A 15,744-nucleotide genomic window follows, 5' to 3' on the forward strand; every position below is an offset into this window, starting at 1 on the left:
GGAATTATAGCTGACTTAAGTATACTTAGTTCCTTTATCATCAGTGAGAAGCATGCTTCTATACTTAGACCTTCCACAAGAGGTTTCCTTTAAGGACACCTCTCCTTCCTTCCCCATTCTCTCCTTCTTAAAGCTACTCTGAGAGTCTTCAGACTCTCACTCCTTCTTTTAGAAACCATCAAATGTGCCCGCAGAAGAATGTGTCACACTTGGCATCCTTCTTTCCTGCTACAAAATGGAGCCCTCAGTCATTAGCCAGATGTTCTATTTCTTCAGGTCTATGAGGCAGGTTAGAGGATGTTGAGAAGGTGAATTCAGGTGGATTATGATATGACTGGAGGAACCTAATTCCAGTGCAGTTTCCTTTCCAGGGAGAGTTGTGTCATGGTTGGTTCCTTTTATGAAATCCCCTGTGATATAAGGATACCTTGCAAAGAGAAGAATATTTTTTTCGAACACAGCACAGTTGAAACCCAGGATTGAATTTGTCTCCTATCAGCATGTTTTGGGGCTCATCATTTAGAATAATCAGACCTACTCATTCCCACTATCCATTGGTAGCAGGTAAACATGTCCATGACTGAGCAAAAAGTTTGTGCTACCTGAGAACTGCCTGTTCACAAGTGAATTCACACTCCTTGTCAAGGCTCATTCATTTTGCTACCAGAGAGGGATGGGGCCAGCCGTCTTGTGTCGATTTGGATTGAATTCCTTTTGATTCTCTGTCCACTTCTGATGAAAGAGTAGTGGGTGGAATTTTGCCAGTTCACACCTTATAAATGCAGCTTGGAAATCACAGGTGCAACATGGGTGTGCAGGTGAGAGTGGAGAGCTTGTGTGAGGCACACACACACACATGCACACACACTACTGCTCTTGTTTTCTGCAGACTCAAGACTAAGCTGTTGGAGACATCTCACAGATCTAATATGATATGGAAAAGAGATGTGGAGCAAACCGAGTGAACCTTATCTAGAGGAAATGAAAGGAAAAGAAGTTGAAAGAAGGAAATGAAAGAGTTAAAACAGACACTAATCTTTATTCTTGCAAAATTGAAGGAATTATTATGCTGCAAAAACCAATAAGAAAAACGGAGTAGAGCCTATGATTTTACCTGATTTTTTGCTTGTGATTTCACCTTGTTCTTTGTCAAGGCAATTAGAAATCAATCTTCAGTTAAGAATCTTGGAATAATTGTTAATATGCACATGATGTTATTATTAATAATTTATTGACTATCTTTAATGATCACAGTTCCTCAAATTATACTTCATTGTTCAGATTTTAATCTTTGCTTTACCTCTGTTGCCCTTTTCCTGGCTTCTGCTAATCCCACTATTGAGTTCGCTACAGGTAAGAGAAGTTCAGTATTCTTAAAGAAGAACAGTGTATTGAGGATGGGATTTTATGAAGTAAGTGTCTTATCTCTGTGTCAGAGCATGTTGGTTTATGTAGTGATCTCCAGTACTTCAGGTTAGACAGGATCTAGCACATCATCTACCAAGTGTGTATAAACTTTGTAGAAGAGCACAATTTTCCTTTGAAACGTTTGGCTTTCTATATCCCCAAAATAAAAAAACGTATTAGGTTGGGGGGACTGAAAAAGAAATATGCTTATAAAATCTAAGGCTCAGAGAAGCCCATAAAAAAGAGCAAGTTCACATTGAGGTTAATGGAAGAGTTGTTGATCAGCATTGTCCAAGAAGAGCAGATCTGCCAGCGAGTATTGAGGACTGGGAACCCAGCTGTGGGATCTGGTGATACTCGGGGACAGTGCCTCAGAGATCTCTTCCGAATAAATGACATTTTTCTTTTTCCCCATAAGCTAGGAGTCCTTGACAGTAGCAGGACTCATTTGGAGTTAGGTGCTTAGAAACCAGCTTTAAGGAATTCAAAACAGAAAGTGGAAGAAGTATGTGAGCAGTGGATTCAGTGAGCTTGGAGGTAATTGAAAAAGCAAATATACTAAAGGTCAAAGAAAAATGAGGCCACTTGTTTGAGGGCTCTGAGAATTAGATCTTAAGGGAAGAAAAGTAAGGGACCAACAGTTGGGATGGCAAACAGGCAAAAAGACAAAACAAACAAAACAAAAAACCCACCGTGGTTTAAAAATTAGTCACAGTGGAATATAAAGCGAGGATAAAGGATAAAGGAAAAGAGGATATTTCTCAGGGTATGGGAGAGCTGAAGCCACCACTGATGGGCATTCTTCTTCTGAGAATGAATTTATACCAAATACATACTTTTTAAAATAACAGGCAAAAAGGTTAGGTAGCCTATTTGCATTTACACTATAAAACTCTTATCTCCCAAACAGTGTCGTGGTTAAATCTCTAACTCATTATGAGGGATTTGGAGATCAAGTATTTCCTGAATCCCTACTATTTGCTAGAGAGAGAGAGAGATGCTGGTGTATGCCCTCAAAGAAGAAAAGATATGGAAAACACACATAGGAAACAAACCTTGATGAACTTTCTTTAAGATTATCTCATTTACTCCTTAGAATATGTATGAAAGAGTATTATTGCCCCATTTCATAAAAGAAACTGATATTCAGAGAAGATGTCTAATTTCCCCCGAGTTCATATAATCAGTGAATGTTAACCTTGCTCCTCCCAAAACTCCACCCTACCTCTATTAGGCTGTGATTTACCGTACAGGTAAGAAACAGAATCTATAAGGGCATAGGAATTCAGAAGAGGGTGAGATTGAAGAACAGAGGAAGCCTTCATTGAGGAGGTAGAAATTTTCTATTGAAAGGGTCCTATTTAGACAAGGGGAGGGCTTTGAGTGTAAAAAAAAGGCTTATTATCTAGAAGTGTACAAAATGTAATTGATTAAAGTATCTTGGATTTAAGTGTTTGCTAGATATTTTGAGAAGTAGAAATTGTGAAATATAGCCAGGGCTTAGATAACTTTAGACCATCAAGAACCATTTAAAAATGCGGCTCCTAACTGTTCACTCACAGCCAAAAGATATTTTAGGATTAAAACCAATCTCAAGTTCTAAAACATTTATTAATAATTTAGACTTTATACTAAATTATCTTAGAAAAGTTGGAACTCAAATAAAATCACTTTTTAATCTGGCTCCTCTGTACAGTATTAAGGCAGGCTATAATTTAGTAAATAAACACCTGTGAAAATTGCACTGCAACCTCTATTAATATGATTGAAACCATGTTGCATGCTCTCCTGAGATATGCCAGATTAATGAATTTTCCAAGGCTTGGTGGAAAATGACCTGCTGAAAATGAAAGTGGGATTCATAACTAAAAGCAGCCAAAAAGCAGCTAATCTTAACCCCATTTTACAAATAACGAAAATGGAAATAGGTTAAAGGTAGGTCATATTTATTTTAGATTACATCACATCCTTATAACATCCACATTTGAGCACTAATAAAGGTTTTCTTTGGTTTCTGTTTCTTTATTATTTCAAATTATATTACATTCAAGTGTGTGTGTGTGTGTGTGTGTGTGTGCATGTGTGTGTTTCCTGTTTGTGCTCTAAATGACATATTGGGATGACTGGCCCAGATCTGGCATTCTGAGTTCTGTGCCAACAAAAATGTCAAGTGCATTTGCCTTTTAATTAAATGCAGTGCCTGGATTTTAATATTCCAGATTTTTCCCTGAAGAAGAGACTTTCCTGATCTTGTAGTTTATAGGAGAAGAAAAAATCACTGACATTATCATGAAGCTTTCTTCCCCCGACAACACCAGATATCTACATTATCACTTTATAAACATTTCACTTTAAGGTTCAGGTTTAGTTGTTCTCTAGCCTACTTTTATAAACACTGTGCGTGGATACGTGATCCAGCGTTGTTTGTTTTAATTTATTCCTCTTATTTCTCAGTAATCTTCAGCTCAATCTACTTTATTCTTAATAGGCCACTACTACTTGGATGTCCTACATGTAATAATTAGTATGTGGAAAGTGTAGTTCCTTACCATTTACACTTTCCTTTCCACTTCCTGTACCTTTGGCATAAATGTTGGCCAGCTCATTATTCCCCAGGGTCATAGCATTATATTATTTGTCTTCTTATTTTTTTACTTCCCCAAGTTAATTTTAATTCACTCTATTGTTATTCTTTGATCACCTGTATTACTTGAGGTTTAAAAAAAAACCTTTTTTTTTAAATCAGGTAGACAGCTCTATAATCTCTGAACCCCCTTTAATACCTAGTACAGAGAAAAGGCATTCAAAACATTTTGCTACTGATATGGTATACTCTTCCTTTTCTCAGTAAAAAGCCACACTATCTACCTCCAAGTTTTGTTCAGAGAAATCGTCCCTCACCTTTGAATCTAAAGAGGTCACCTTGGTCTTCTGCCTCATCCCCTATTTTAATTCTCAGTGTAGAACTTCCCACTATCAGATGATGCTTATTTACTTGCGTCTCATTTGCTTCACAACACAGGGATGTAAATTGCATGAAAGCAGAGATATTCTCTGTCTTGTTCAGTGGTGAATCTTTGGAGCTTAGAATTGTGCCAGGTACACGCCAGGGACAACAGTTAATTCATTTATTAATGAAAGGAAGGAAAACCATGCCTTCTTCATGGATTTAAGAGTCCATTCATCCATCTATCTACTCATGACTGATTTTTTCTAGAAAGGATTTGGTTTGACTGCCAATTTATTTGTATTTTTATCTCTCCAACTTTACTCCTTTCTTTATGTTTAGGTAGTGATTGAAGTTGATACCTCTCTGATCTCTTTCTCTCACTCTCTCGCTCTCTCTTTGAGTTCACAGTGGCAAAAAATATTCCTAAAATAGGTGGCTGATCACATTTCTCCCAAGTGAAAGCGCTAGATAGGAGTCAGGAAGCATGAACTATATTTTTAATTGTGTCAATAACTGATACTGTGACCATGAAAAAGCCATTCACCTCTTCTGAGTTTTTTCCTTATCTAAAAATCAGAGTTGGACTTTGATGTTGAATAATTCTAAGAAATGTTTTAGGATGTCAACAAACCAGATACAGTTTTATGCCCCTATTCAGGACCCCTGGTTGTTCCTCTTTTTAGTACTTGGCATATTCTGCTAATAAGTACAATTATTTAAGTACTTATCATTTTGCTTCTAGATTATATACTCTCTAAAGGAAGAGCATTTGTTCATCTTTCTGGTTTTTAGCCTAATACAGTCTTTTGTACCCCTGAGGTATTCAACAAATATAGGATGTGATAAAGAGTAATGTTAATAACTCTGTATTTTTAGAAATTAGACTTCTCTCCGTTTGATGCTGTTTATTTGAACATGTATTAGCTATGGTTCAAAAATCTAGATTTGGTAAAAGAGTTTCATCTGAATTTAATTATGCTTTATTTAATTATTACACTTACTAAGATCGTATGTACCAGGTATTGTCCTAAGGACTTTATGTATTTTAGCACATGCCATCTTTCCATCGATCTAGAACCTAGGTATCTTTATCATTTCTATTTTACTGATAAGAAAACTTAGGAATGCCGTAGTTAAATAACTTTCTCAAGATTACCCAGCTAGTGAGTGGCAGAGCTGGGACTGAAACCCAGATCAATTGTTTTGTTATAACAAAAATATAGAGCTGGTACTTTTGAGGGGTGCAGAGATGGTCCGAGCCCTATGTCACCTCATGGGTACTGGCAGAAGCTGAAGCAAGTTCTCTTTTTTAGATGAAAGCATGATCAGTTTAGGTCTGCAGGATTCTCACAGACTATCATAAAGCAATTAACTCACAATCAAAGGTCCCCAAGCATTCATGAAAGTAATTCACTGTGAGGGATAGCAGAAAAAACAGATCTTAATTCCCAAAGGACTGCAGGGGTTAGGATTGTCAGGTACAGAATACAAAAGCGCTAAGAGCCGTGTACAAAATATTTAATGAAACAAAAGTGCAAATCATAAAGATTAGCAAGATACTATCAGGAGTTGCTAAACAGAGAACCATTTGCAAAGAACCAAATGGAACTTTTAGGAAGAGAAGCACAATTGTTCGAATTGAAAAATAAGTGTTTGGCTGTGGCTGGACTACTTCAACAGCAGCTTTAACAGAAGTGAAGGGATCATTTATCAGCTGGACTTTAATCTGAAGAAGTTACCCGTGGCAAAGCATAAAGACCAGTCAAGATACTTCAGAGGAAGAGGACTGGGCATGGAAACATGCCCATCATATATTATAACACACTATGGAGCTATAGTACTTAAAACCATGTTATGTCAGTACAGAATATTGCCTCTTGGGAAATAATGGAAAATCTGGAAACTGAATTCCTCCATTTATATAATTTGGATATAGGACAGAAGTGGTTTTGTAGATCATTGGATCAATTGAAAACTTGTCCACAGATAACTGGATATTTATGTGAGGGAGAGGGGCCTGAAATACCTTCCTACTGTATATTATACTCAGAAAGCAATTCCAGATAGAGCCAGGGTTAAATATGAAATACACAGTTTTAAAACTTTTAGAGAAAAAAGAAGAGATTGTTTTTATGAATTCAAATAAATGATTAATATATTTGACTTCACTAAAATTAAGAACTGCTATTCATCAAGATACTATATTTAAAGTGAAAGAAATGTCACCCACTAGAAGGTATTTGCAACACTTATAACTGACAAAGGATTAGTATCCACACATAAAGTATTACTATAAACAGATAAGAAAAAGATGAAACCCAAATGGAAAAAATGGGTCAAAGTTGTACACCAAGCATTTCAGAAAAGAAGTACGTATAAATATTTCAAATAAGTAGCTCAAAGATGATTTTAGTAATCAAATGCGTATTAGATATCATTTTCTAGCACTAAATTGGCAAAAATTACAAAAGTCTGATAATACAAAGTTTTAAGATGTAATTTAAACAGAGTTTACATACACTGCTGTGGGTGTGTTAAATCAGTAACAATTTGTCATCATCTTGTAAGGTGGAATATTTGCAATCATATAATAGTTGCAGTCAGAATCTGCTGGATGCAATCCAAGGGAGCACAGTTTGCCAAACCCTGGAATAGATGGAGGAGTATTTCAGTATTTGGGGAATGGCTGATGCTTTTAACTGATTCGGGTTGTAAGATACCCTAAAGCAGTGGTCCCCAACCTTTGTGGCACCAGGGACTGGTTTCGTGGGATACAATTTTTCCATGGACGGGGTGGGGTGAGGGGTTGGTTTAAGAGGTAATGCAAGCAATGGGGAGCAGCAGTTGAAGCTTCACTCCCTCGCCCGCAGATCACCTGCTGCTGGGCGGCCCAGGTGGGCTGGCAGCCCCTGCCCTAAAGTAATTGTCAGTAGATGAGATTGAAAAGGTTGATTAGAGCCTCATATTGAAAGGCCTTATATGCCATACCAAGAACTTTTGCCATTCCTCTTGAATGGAAAGCAGTTAAAGGAGTCATTTAATCACATTTGCATCTTAGAAAACTCCTTTTGGTGGCAACAGAGAGGATAAATCTGAGGAGCCCTACAGGGGAAGCAGAAAGGCTTAGTGAAAAAGCAGGATGACTGGGTCTTGATCTGAGGCAGTGAGAAGATGGAATGGAGAATTAAGGACAGATTTCAGAGATAACTTAGTAGACAGACTCCACTGTGTTTAAGAAGTAAGAGAGCACACTAAGTCTCTACTTTACCCAGTTAAATAAATTGAAAGGGGAAGCTTAATGGAAAATCCATATGTAAAATTAAATATTTGCCCTTCATTAAATTACCGTGAAATAAAAAATAATATTTTACATGGTTTTTGACTTTTAAGTACATTCCTGAAATGTGATACTTATTTCTTTTGCTTTTTCAAAAAGTATTTTCTATTATTTCTTCAGGATTTTATATAACATTTTGAACTATGGTTTTAAAAACAAATTTAGAGAATCGAAGGCTACAAAAAGTTGCCTTAAGCAGTGTGAAATTAAGTTTAAATATTTGTAATATTAATCTATACTTTAATCTATAATTTAATTTGTTTAAAGCCTCCATAGACTTCTGCACTGTTATTTTCCGCATCAGAAATTTTCAGATAATACCCATATCTTTATTAAACAAGAACAAAAATTATATTCTAGTTATTATTTAAAGAAAATGTGTGACATATAGCTGTTTTCCCTTTTCACCAATATAAAACCCTGATAGACCCTGTGTTTTATTCAATAATCTAAGACAATTTTCATAAGATCATATGACATGATGAAGCAAGTGACTTCAAAGAATCACTGAGTTAAATAATGCATGCTTCAAGATGCCCTTAAGGCTTAGACATCCACTGCGGCAGACTATTTAATTAATAACATGCACTTTACAAAACTCATCATTATATATTTATACATTAGACTGCTAAGATGTTTTAAAAACTTTTTCAGTAATGTCAGTTCCCCTGTTCATAATTTTTTTTTTAATTTTTTTATTTATTTAAGGCTGTGTTGGGTCTTCGTTTCCGTGCGAGGGCTTTCTCTAGTTGCGGCAAGCGGGGGCCGCTCTTCATCGCGGTGCGCGGGCCTCTCACTATCGCGGCCTCTCGTTGCCGAGCACAGGCTCCAGACGCGCAGGCTCAGCAGTTGTGGCTCACGGGCCCAGTCGCTCCGCGGCATGTGGGATCTTCCCGGACCAGGGCTCGAACCCGTGTGCCCTGCATTGGCAGGCAGATTCTCAACCACTGCGCCACCAGGGAAGCCCCATAATTTTTAATTTTTAGACGATGGACCCAAAGGGCTAACATCTAGGCCATCTCTACCCAGGGCAGCAGCATCTACTTCTGCTTTCCACTACAAGTGTTTCAGTTTATAAAAAATATTTCCCGTCATTATGTCACTTACTGTTTCTAAAAGCTATATAACATAGGCACTGTTGTTATTTTTACTTTTTGATGAGATTAACTCTAAGAGATGCTAACTTGCTATTGCCACACAGCAAATAAGAGAAGGAACTCAGAATTAAAATAGAGTCTTGCTGATATCAAATCTCCTGTACTTCACATGATGCTGGAATTTCCCTGCACTTGGGTTTGGTGGTAGATGTGGCAGATGGTAGAAAAGGTTAGCCTTGTGAAGGAATGGCTAGCAGAAGGGGTCGAAATTTCTAGAGACAATTTAGAAATGTATGTACCAAGTTCGTCTTATGCCAACACCCAAAAAAACAAGATATATATGTCTGGTCAAATATATCCTTGTGTTTTTTAAAAAAGACAACAGATTTTCTTTATGCCACTACAATCAACCATAGGCAGGTTTAGTTTTATTCTTTCATCTATTCAACCAATACTTTGTACTGTTGCTCCTTTCCAGGTCCTACTGGAAATACAATGGTAAGCAAAATAAACATGGTCCCTGCTTTAATGAACTTTATTTTAACAGCAGTGGGAAGCCGTTGGAGGGTTCTAATTAGTGGAGTGACATGGTACAGTCTTAGAAAGACTATGTGCTGCAATGTTGGTTTTGATGTGGGTTAGGCTTAGAGAATGCAGTCAGGGAGATAAGACCGGTGGCAGCTGTATAATCTGGGTGAAGGATGATGTTGACCGGAGTTAAGGTAGTAGCAGTGGGGGTGGAAAAAGTAGAGACAGGAGATATTTAGGAAGTAGTAGTACTTTGAAACTAATTGTATGAGGAAAAAAAGTCAAGTGATCATACATGCCAGTTTGCCCAGGACAATTCTAGTTTTTGCCTTTTGTCCTGTCATAATTATTAAGAGTATCCCCCTTTACTTTCAAAAGCATTCCAGTTTGGATGATAAATTATATGTTAATCCTAGAGATAAGGAGAAAAGGATGCAAGAATGGTGCTCAGGTTTCTGGCTTGAACACTGTGTAGAAAGTTGTGTCATTTTCTGAAAGGTGACACACTAGGGGAAGAACCGGTGTGAGGGTAAGAATATGAGTTCAGATTTGGATATAGTGTGTTGAAGGTGACTTTCCTACATTGAGGTGCAGACATATAACAAGAATCAGATGACTATATGGGTCAGGAGTTCAGGTTGGAGGCCTTAGTTAGAGATATGTGAATATGGTATCTCTCTTTCTCTCTCTCTCTCAAAATATCTTATTGTATGTACCCTTCTTCTTGCAGTGATGTGAGATGATAAAATGCCTACTTGATGAGATGAAGTGAGGTAAATGACATAAGCATTGTGTCCTAGTGTTAGGCTACTATTGACCTTCTAACGATGTATCTATCAGAAGTAGGATCATCTGCTTCAGGTGATCCTGAATCATGGAGCCATGACGAAGTCGATAGTTGGATGTCAGGAGCAGATGATGTGATGGTTGGGGATCCTGGGTGGGAAGGATTGGGATGGTGCGAGATTTCATCATGCTACTCAGAACAGTATGCAAGTTAAAACTTATGAAGTGTTTATTTCTGGAATTTTCCATTTAATATTTTTGGACCACAGTTTACCACAGGTAACTGGAACTATGGAAGGTGAAACTGGTTAAGGGGGGACTACTGTGTATTGATTTGAGAGTGACCAGCATGGATGGCAACTGAAGTGACAGAAGTGGATGAAATTACCAAGCCAGAAAGCATGGAAAACTGTATCAAGAGGTTCAAGTTGTCGCTGAGGAACTCAAAGCAGCACCCAGTTTTAAGGGAAACAAGGGAGGGACTCACAAAGGAGACCTGGAAAGGAAAAGCTAGTCATAGGAAAACTGGGAGATGGCCAAGTAACGGAAGCCCTAGGAAAGGACTGTTTCACAGAAAGAGTGGATAGCAATGTCAGATGCTATCTAGAGGTTGCATGAAATAAGAAAAGTTGTACATTGAACTCAGTAACCAGTAAGTCATTAGAGATGGTGGTGATGGTGGGTTGGTGGCATTGGTAGACATAAGCCTGATTATAGGATTTTAAGTAATGATTGGAAAGTGAGTGTGAACAATCTTTCAGAATTATAACTGAAGAGAAAAGAAAGCATTAGTGAAATACCTGGAGAATATGCAGAATTTGCAGGACGATGGTGTCTCTAAAGCCGCTGTGAGATCACCTAATATATTGTACTTAGAGGCTTCTATCTCTAATATCCATCATGAAGATGGATTGCATTTGTATGATTGCAGCTATTGTGTAATTTTAATTTTTAATTAAATTTATGTATTTTTAGGTATTTGTATATTTTTTACCTAAACCTTTTACCTAAATTTTTTAGGTAAATTCTTTTTAAGCAGTGGGAGCAAGGACACAACTTATAAAGTTGCTTTAACTATTTTTTTTTAAATTTATTTATTTATTTATTTATGGCTGTGTTGGGTCTTCATTTCTGTGCGAGGGCTTTCTCTAGTTGGGGCAAGCGGGGGCCACCCTTCATCGCGGTGCGCGGGCCTCTCACTATCGCGGCCTCTCTTGTTGCGGAGCACAGGCTCCAGACGCGCAGGCTCAGTAGTTGTGGCTCACGGGCCCAGTTGCTCCACGGCATGTGGGATCTTCCCAGACCAGGGCTCGAACCCGTGTCCCCTGCATTGGCAGGCAGATTCTCAACCACTGTGCCACTAGGGAAGCCCGCTTTAACTATTTTTGCCAAAAAAATGCATCTCATAAATTTGCTCCATAAAAATAAAATACTGCCTTAGTTTTTTTTTCCCACTGTCCAAAAAATTATGCTGCTCTAGGCTTCAGAACACTGGGAATTCTTTGAATATTCTTTGGCAGATAAAAAAGGTAAAGATTTATGGCAAAGGAAAGCATTTCTGAAAAAGGTGCTCCACATTGCCTTTGTGTACGTGCATAAATTATAAACGGGGCTCAGGGGTGCAGTCACTATAATAGCTTTTTACTCTCTTTGAAGAAAATAGAAAATGCTCACTTAGGGGCTACTGCTTGTGTTTCCATTAATGAATCTTCTAAGGTTGAATGATTTTAAATAGGATATTTATGTTCCTTGGTTTAGCAGGGCAAGAACTGGGAGAAATACATGTGATTAAGGTATCTAATGGAATAAATTTATACAGACATTTAATAAAAATGCTGTTAGTAATAATAATAATAACTCATAGCTAAAGACTTTGAGGAGGATTCACAATCAAGGGAAAACAACCACCAAATTATATGTTCCTGGAGAATTTGATTAGCCTTCAATGCTCAAGATTTATAATGATTTGAAGCATTGACGAACAACTGTTTTGCACCAGAGTTGTAATCATGACAAACTAGCAATCTTACCCAACTCAAATGAATGAACTTGGTGATTTTTTCTTTCTTAACCACTTGGTAAATATTAATTGAAGTCCATTGTTTTACAAGTACATATATTCTATGACTTTATAGTAGTAACACTGTTTTACATAATAGATTTTAAATGTTTCACTACTTTGCACCCTGAATACACCTGCAAGGTTATCAGTATCCTTAGTCAGAAATTTACTTTTAGATTTGGCTTTTCTTTTCTGGAAATATGTTTAGATTAATTTATTAGCAAATCTATATTATTTAATGAGACTTTTAAAAAATTCTTCATCTTCTGTATTTGAAATTGTTTAGCCATCACCTACATGTCACTTTTGTTATATAATAATTAATCACAGTTAGTATTAAGGCTGGATATTCGTACTTCGTGATGATAGTCCATTTTGCACCTGTGTATATTGTGAGGGTTGTCTGCTTCTGGTGGAGCTTAGCAGTTCTGAAGATTCCTATGAAATATAACATATGCTACTTACAGCGTAATATCTTTGTAAAGTTATTCTATAATAGCATGTGTTTAATTGAATTAAAATGTTATATTAAAAATATATTTACCTCACTGAACAAGAAATAATCTTACAAAGACTTTCAGAAAGTTTAATTCTGTGAGTTAAGTCAGAAAATCACGAAGGGATCATTATCATTGCCCTTTGAAAGCCACATGTAGCACAGAAACTTATGAGCGTAAGCTTTAAGTAGTGAATAATGATGATTCGTTGCATGCCCTAAAGTTTTTTCTAGAGATTTCTACATCATTGTCTCCCTATTTCAAGCAGTAACTGTGTCAAACCAATCCAATTTGAGAATTACAAACAATAAATATACTCTTTTTAGCTTTATATCCAACTTTGAAATATACTCCCCCTGTTTTTATTGAATATATATGTATACATACATAAATACACACATACATTTATACATACACACACACTGATACACGTATGTATTTCTAAAGTTGCTCTTGGGAAAGAAGAGATCTCCATTATATTTAATGCATGTTTTGATGAACTGAAACATAATATGTAGTTTGAAATGTGGTAAGCATTGAACTACCTCTATTTGAGATTGGAAATTCCCTTAAGCCTGGATGTAATGGAAAGTGTCAAGTCAGAAAGGAAAACTCCCTTGCTTACCAGAAGAAACAAACTGAAGGCTTGCTTTTCTTTCTTGAGAATTATAGTTACCAAATACTGGTCCATGGGGATTTTATCCTATCCAATTGAAATAGATAAATTAAGACAGTTATAGTGAATTATTTTCCAAAGTTAACTGTGTTCTCCCTAACACTTTTCTTCAAACTATGTTTCCTACTGGTTTACCTTTAAATCGCCATTTTATGGAATGACACTGATATTAGATATATTAGTTCTTTTTAATTTCCTACTTGGAAAAATTAAAAGTTAACGACCTTGTGTCCATCCCCTTTGGGAGGAAACTGTGGCTGGTTGGAAAACTGAAGTGGATATTTAAATGTGCAGAACTGGGGGTGAAAGCAGAGGTTGGGGGTAAAGAAGCCAAGAGAGAGAAGCTAAAGAAGAAAGGACTGGTATGTAGAAAAATGGGTAATTTAAAAAGGGAATTATCAAATTATCCATTAGGAAGGTCTGAGGTTAGATTTAGGGATCCTTTTGTTTGTTCATTCAGCCATCATCTCTTGACACTGATGGCTACTTTAAGACAGTTTCCCAAATGTGCCTAATTCTAAGAATCACCTGTCCTCTGTCACACAGATTCTTAGCAAGAGGGGCCATGGATCTGGAAACATTGAGAAATGCTGCTTTAGAAGACAGAAGATATGTTAGATTTTTGTCTCTGTTCTTGAGCAATTTCTAATCTGTCCTATATCTCTAAGCCTCAGGTTTTTTAATCTGTAAAATGTAGATAATAATGCTTTCCTTGCCAGTTTTCACGGCAAATGAGGTAAAAGGAAGATGTCTTCCAAGGGTTACTGGAGCTTGTAAATTGAGTAGGATTTATAATATTAATTGTGTATGTATGTGGAGGATGGTGGTGGCTTTGAGAAAGAAAGAAAGTGAGGCGATTACAAAGAATTAAAAAAAAAATTTTCATCTTCTCAAAGTTCTGTTTCCCAAGTTTATTACCTGGCTTTTATTTGTTAAGAGAATGTGAAATATTCCTTAATGAATCTGTTTTCCTGTGCTTATTCTTGTCTTCCTCCAAACCAACTGTTTATTTCAAATCTTTTTTTTTAATATTTTTTTATTTATTTATTAACATCTTTATTGGAGTATAATTGCTTTACAATGGTGTGTTAGTTTCTGCTTTATAACAAAGTGAATCAGTTATACATATACATATGTTCCCATATCTCTTCCCTCTTGCATCTCCCTCCCTCCCACCCTCCCTATCCCACCACATCATAAATTCACACCTCCAGCACTTAGACTAGGCATTTATTTAACCTAACCCTTTGTGTCCCAGACAAATGCCCTTGACACTGCTTTAAAGGTCCAAGCACAACACCTTGCATTTTAGTGGAGAAGTGATTATTGAATGAAGTGATAAAAGAATGAATCTCTAAACTTGACCCTGTCTCTTTCCACTGTACTATTTGCTAAAACTCCTGTGTTCTTACTTTTAAGGATACTTGGAGAAAAACAGTTCACCATTCCCTTTGATAGTTATTTCTAAGTTTTTATTTTTTTATGTTAACAAAATCTCTCTTCAAAAGTTTCCCTTTACCGTAAGTCTCTCATGCTGGAGTTTAGCATGCTACTGTATTTATATTTTCGAGTTATCTTTATTCAAATAAAATAAATTGTCTTTTTGTAGTAATCTTTAGCTGGGAAGAATTTTCCTTTCTGTGATAATTAGCTGCTTTCAGTAACTTATTTTTTTGATTCATTTAGCAGCAGCAACAGAAGAACCAGAAGTGATTCCAGACCCAGCCAAGCAGACAGACAGAGTGGTGAAAATAGCAGGAATTAGTGCTGGGATTTTGGTGTTCATCCTTTTGCTCCTAGTTGTCATATTAATTGTAAAAAAGAGGTAAGACCTGATTTTGTTCTGTCCCACTCACTTACCATATGTCACTGTCACTAGTTTTGAAGCACTTTTTTTGTTTCCCTGAGTGTTTTTAAATTAGAACAAACAACAAGAATTGAATTTTAACAATGTTGCCAGCATCTGGGTCTATTTCTTATGCTTTGTAAATAAATTCTTATTGGTTATTTGCAGTTTAATTTTGGATATAAAGTATACTTTTTGTCAATTTAACCTTGAAATTAATGTGTGAATTTAAATTCCTCGAACGCTTGAGTTATTAACGTATCTTATGTTTTGAAGCATTATGTATTGCGAATGGCAAAATAAGAGTTTATTATGATATTTGGGTTATGGTCTATGAATTATTTTGTACTCTTACTCTGTTTTTCTAAATGTTGGCTACAAATAAGATAAGAAGAATATGGGCATTATTTTACAAAATTGTATATTTATATTCACTGACTAAATATTTCAGCACTTTAATATGAAGAGTCAATTTTTTTAAATTGAGCATTAGTCTTTTATACTATATCAACCAATATCGCCATCTTCTGGAATTATATGAAGATATTAAGACCTACA

General features: G+C 36.4%; 1 protein-coding gene across 4 annotated transcripts in view; it reads left to right on the forward strand.

The window, feature by feature from the left end:
• Positions 1-15,744, forward strand: part of PTPRK (protein tyrosine phosphatase receptor type K) — a 554,818-nt gene that overhangs the window by 498,048 nt on the left and 41,026 nt on the right. For 2 of the 4 annotated variants that reach the window (XM_068551059.1, XM_068551061.1), the window contains exon 14: positions 15,027-15,165. In XM_068551059.1, the coding sequence (XP_068407160.1) occupies positions 15,027-15,165 (139 nt within the window). The remainder of the gene's footprint in view (positions 1-15,026; positions 15,166-15,744) is intronic. The other 2 variants (XM_068551060.1, XM_068551062.1) reach the window with 1 other exon arrangement.

The sequence above is a fragment of the Eschrichtius robustus genome, chromosome 9 (genome assembly GCF_028021215.1).
Source record: "Eschrichtius robustus isolate mEscRob2 chromosome 9, mEscRob2.pri, whole genome shotgun sequence".
Classification (NCBI taxonomy): Eukaryota; Metazoa; Chordata; class Mammalia; order Artiodactyla; family Eschrichtiidae; genus Eschrichtius; species Eschrichtius robustus.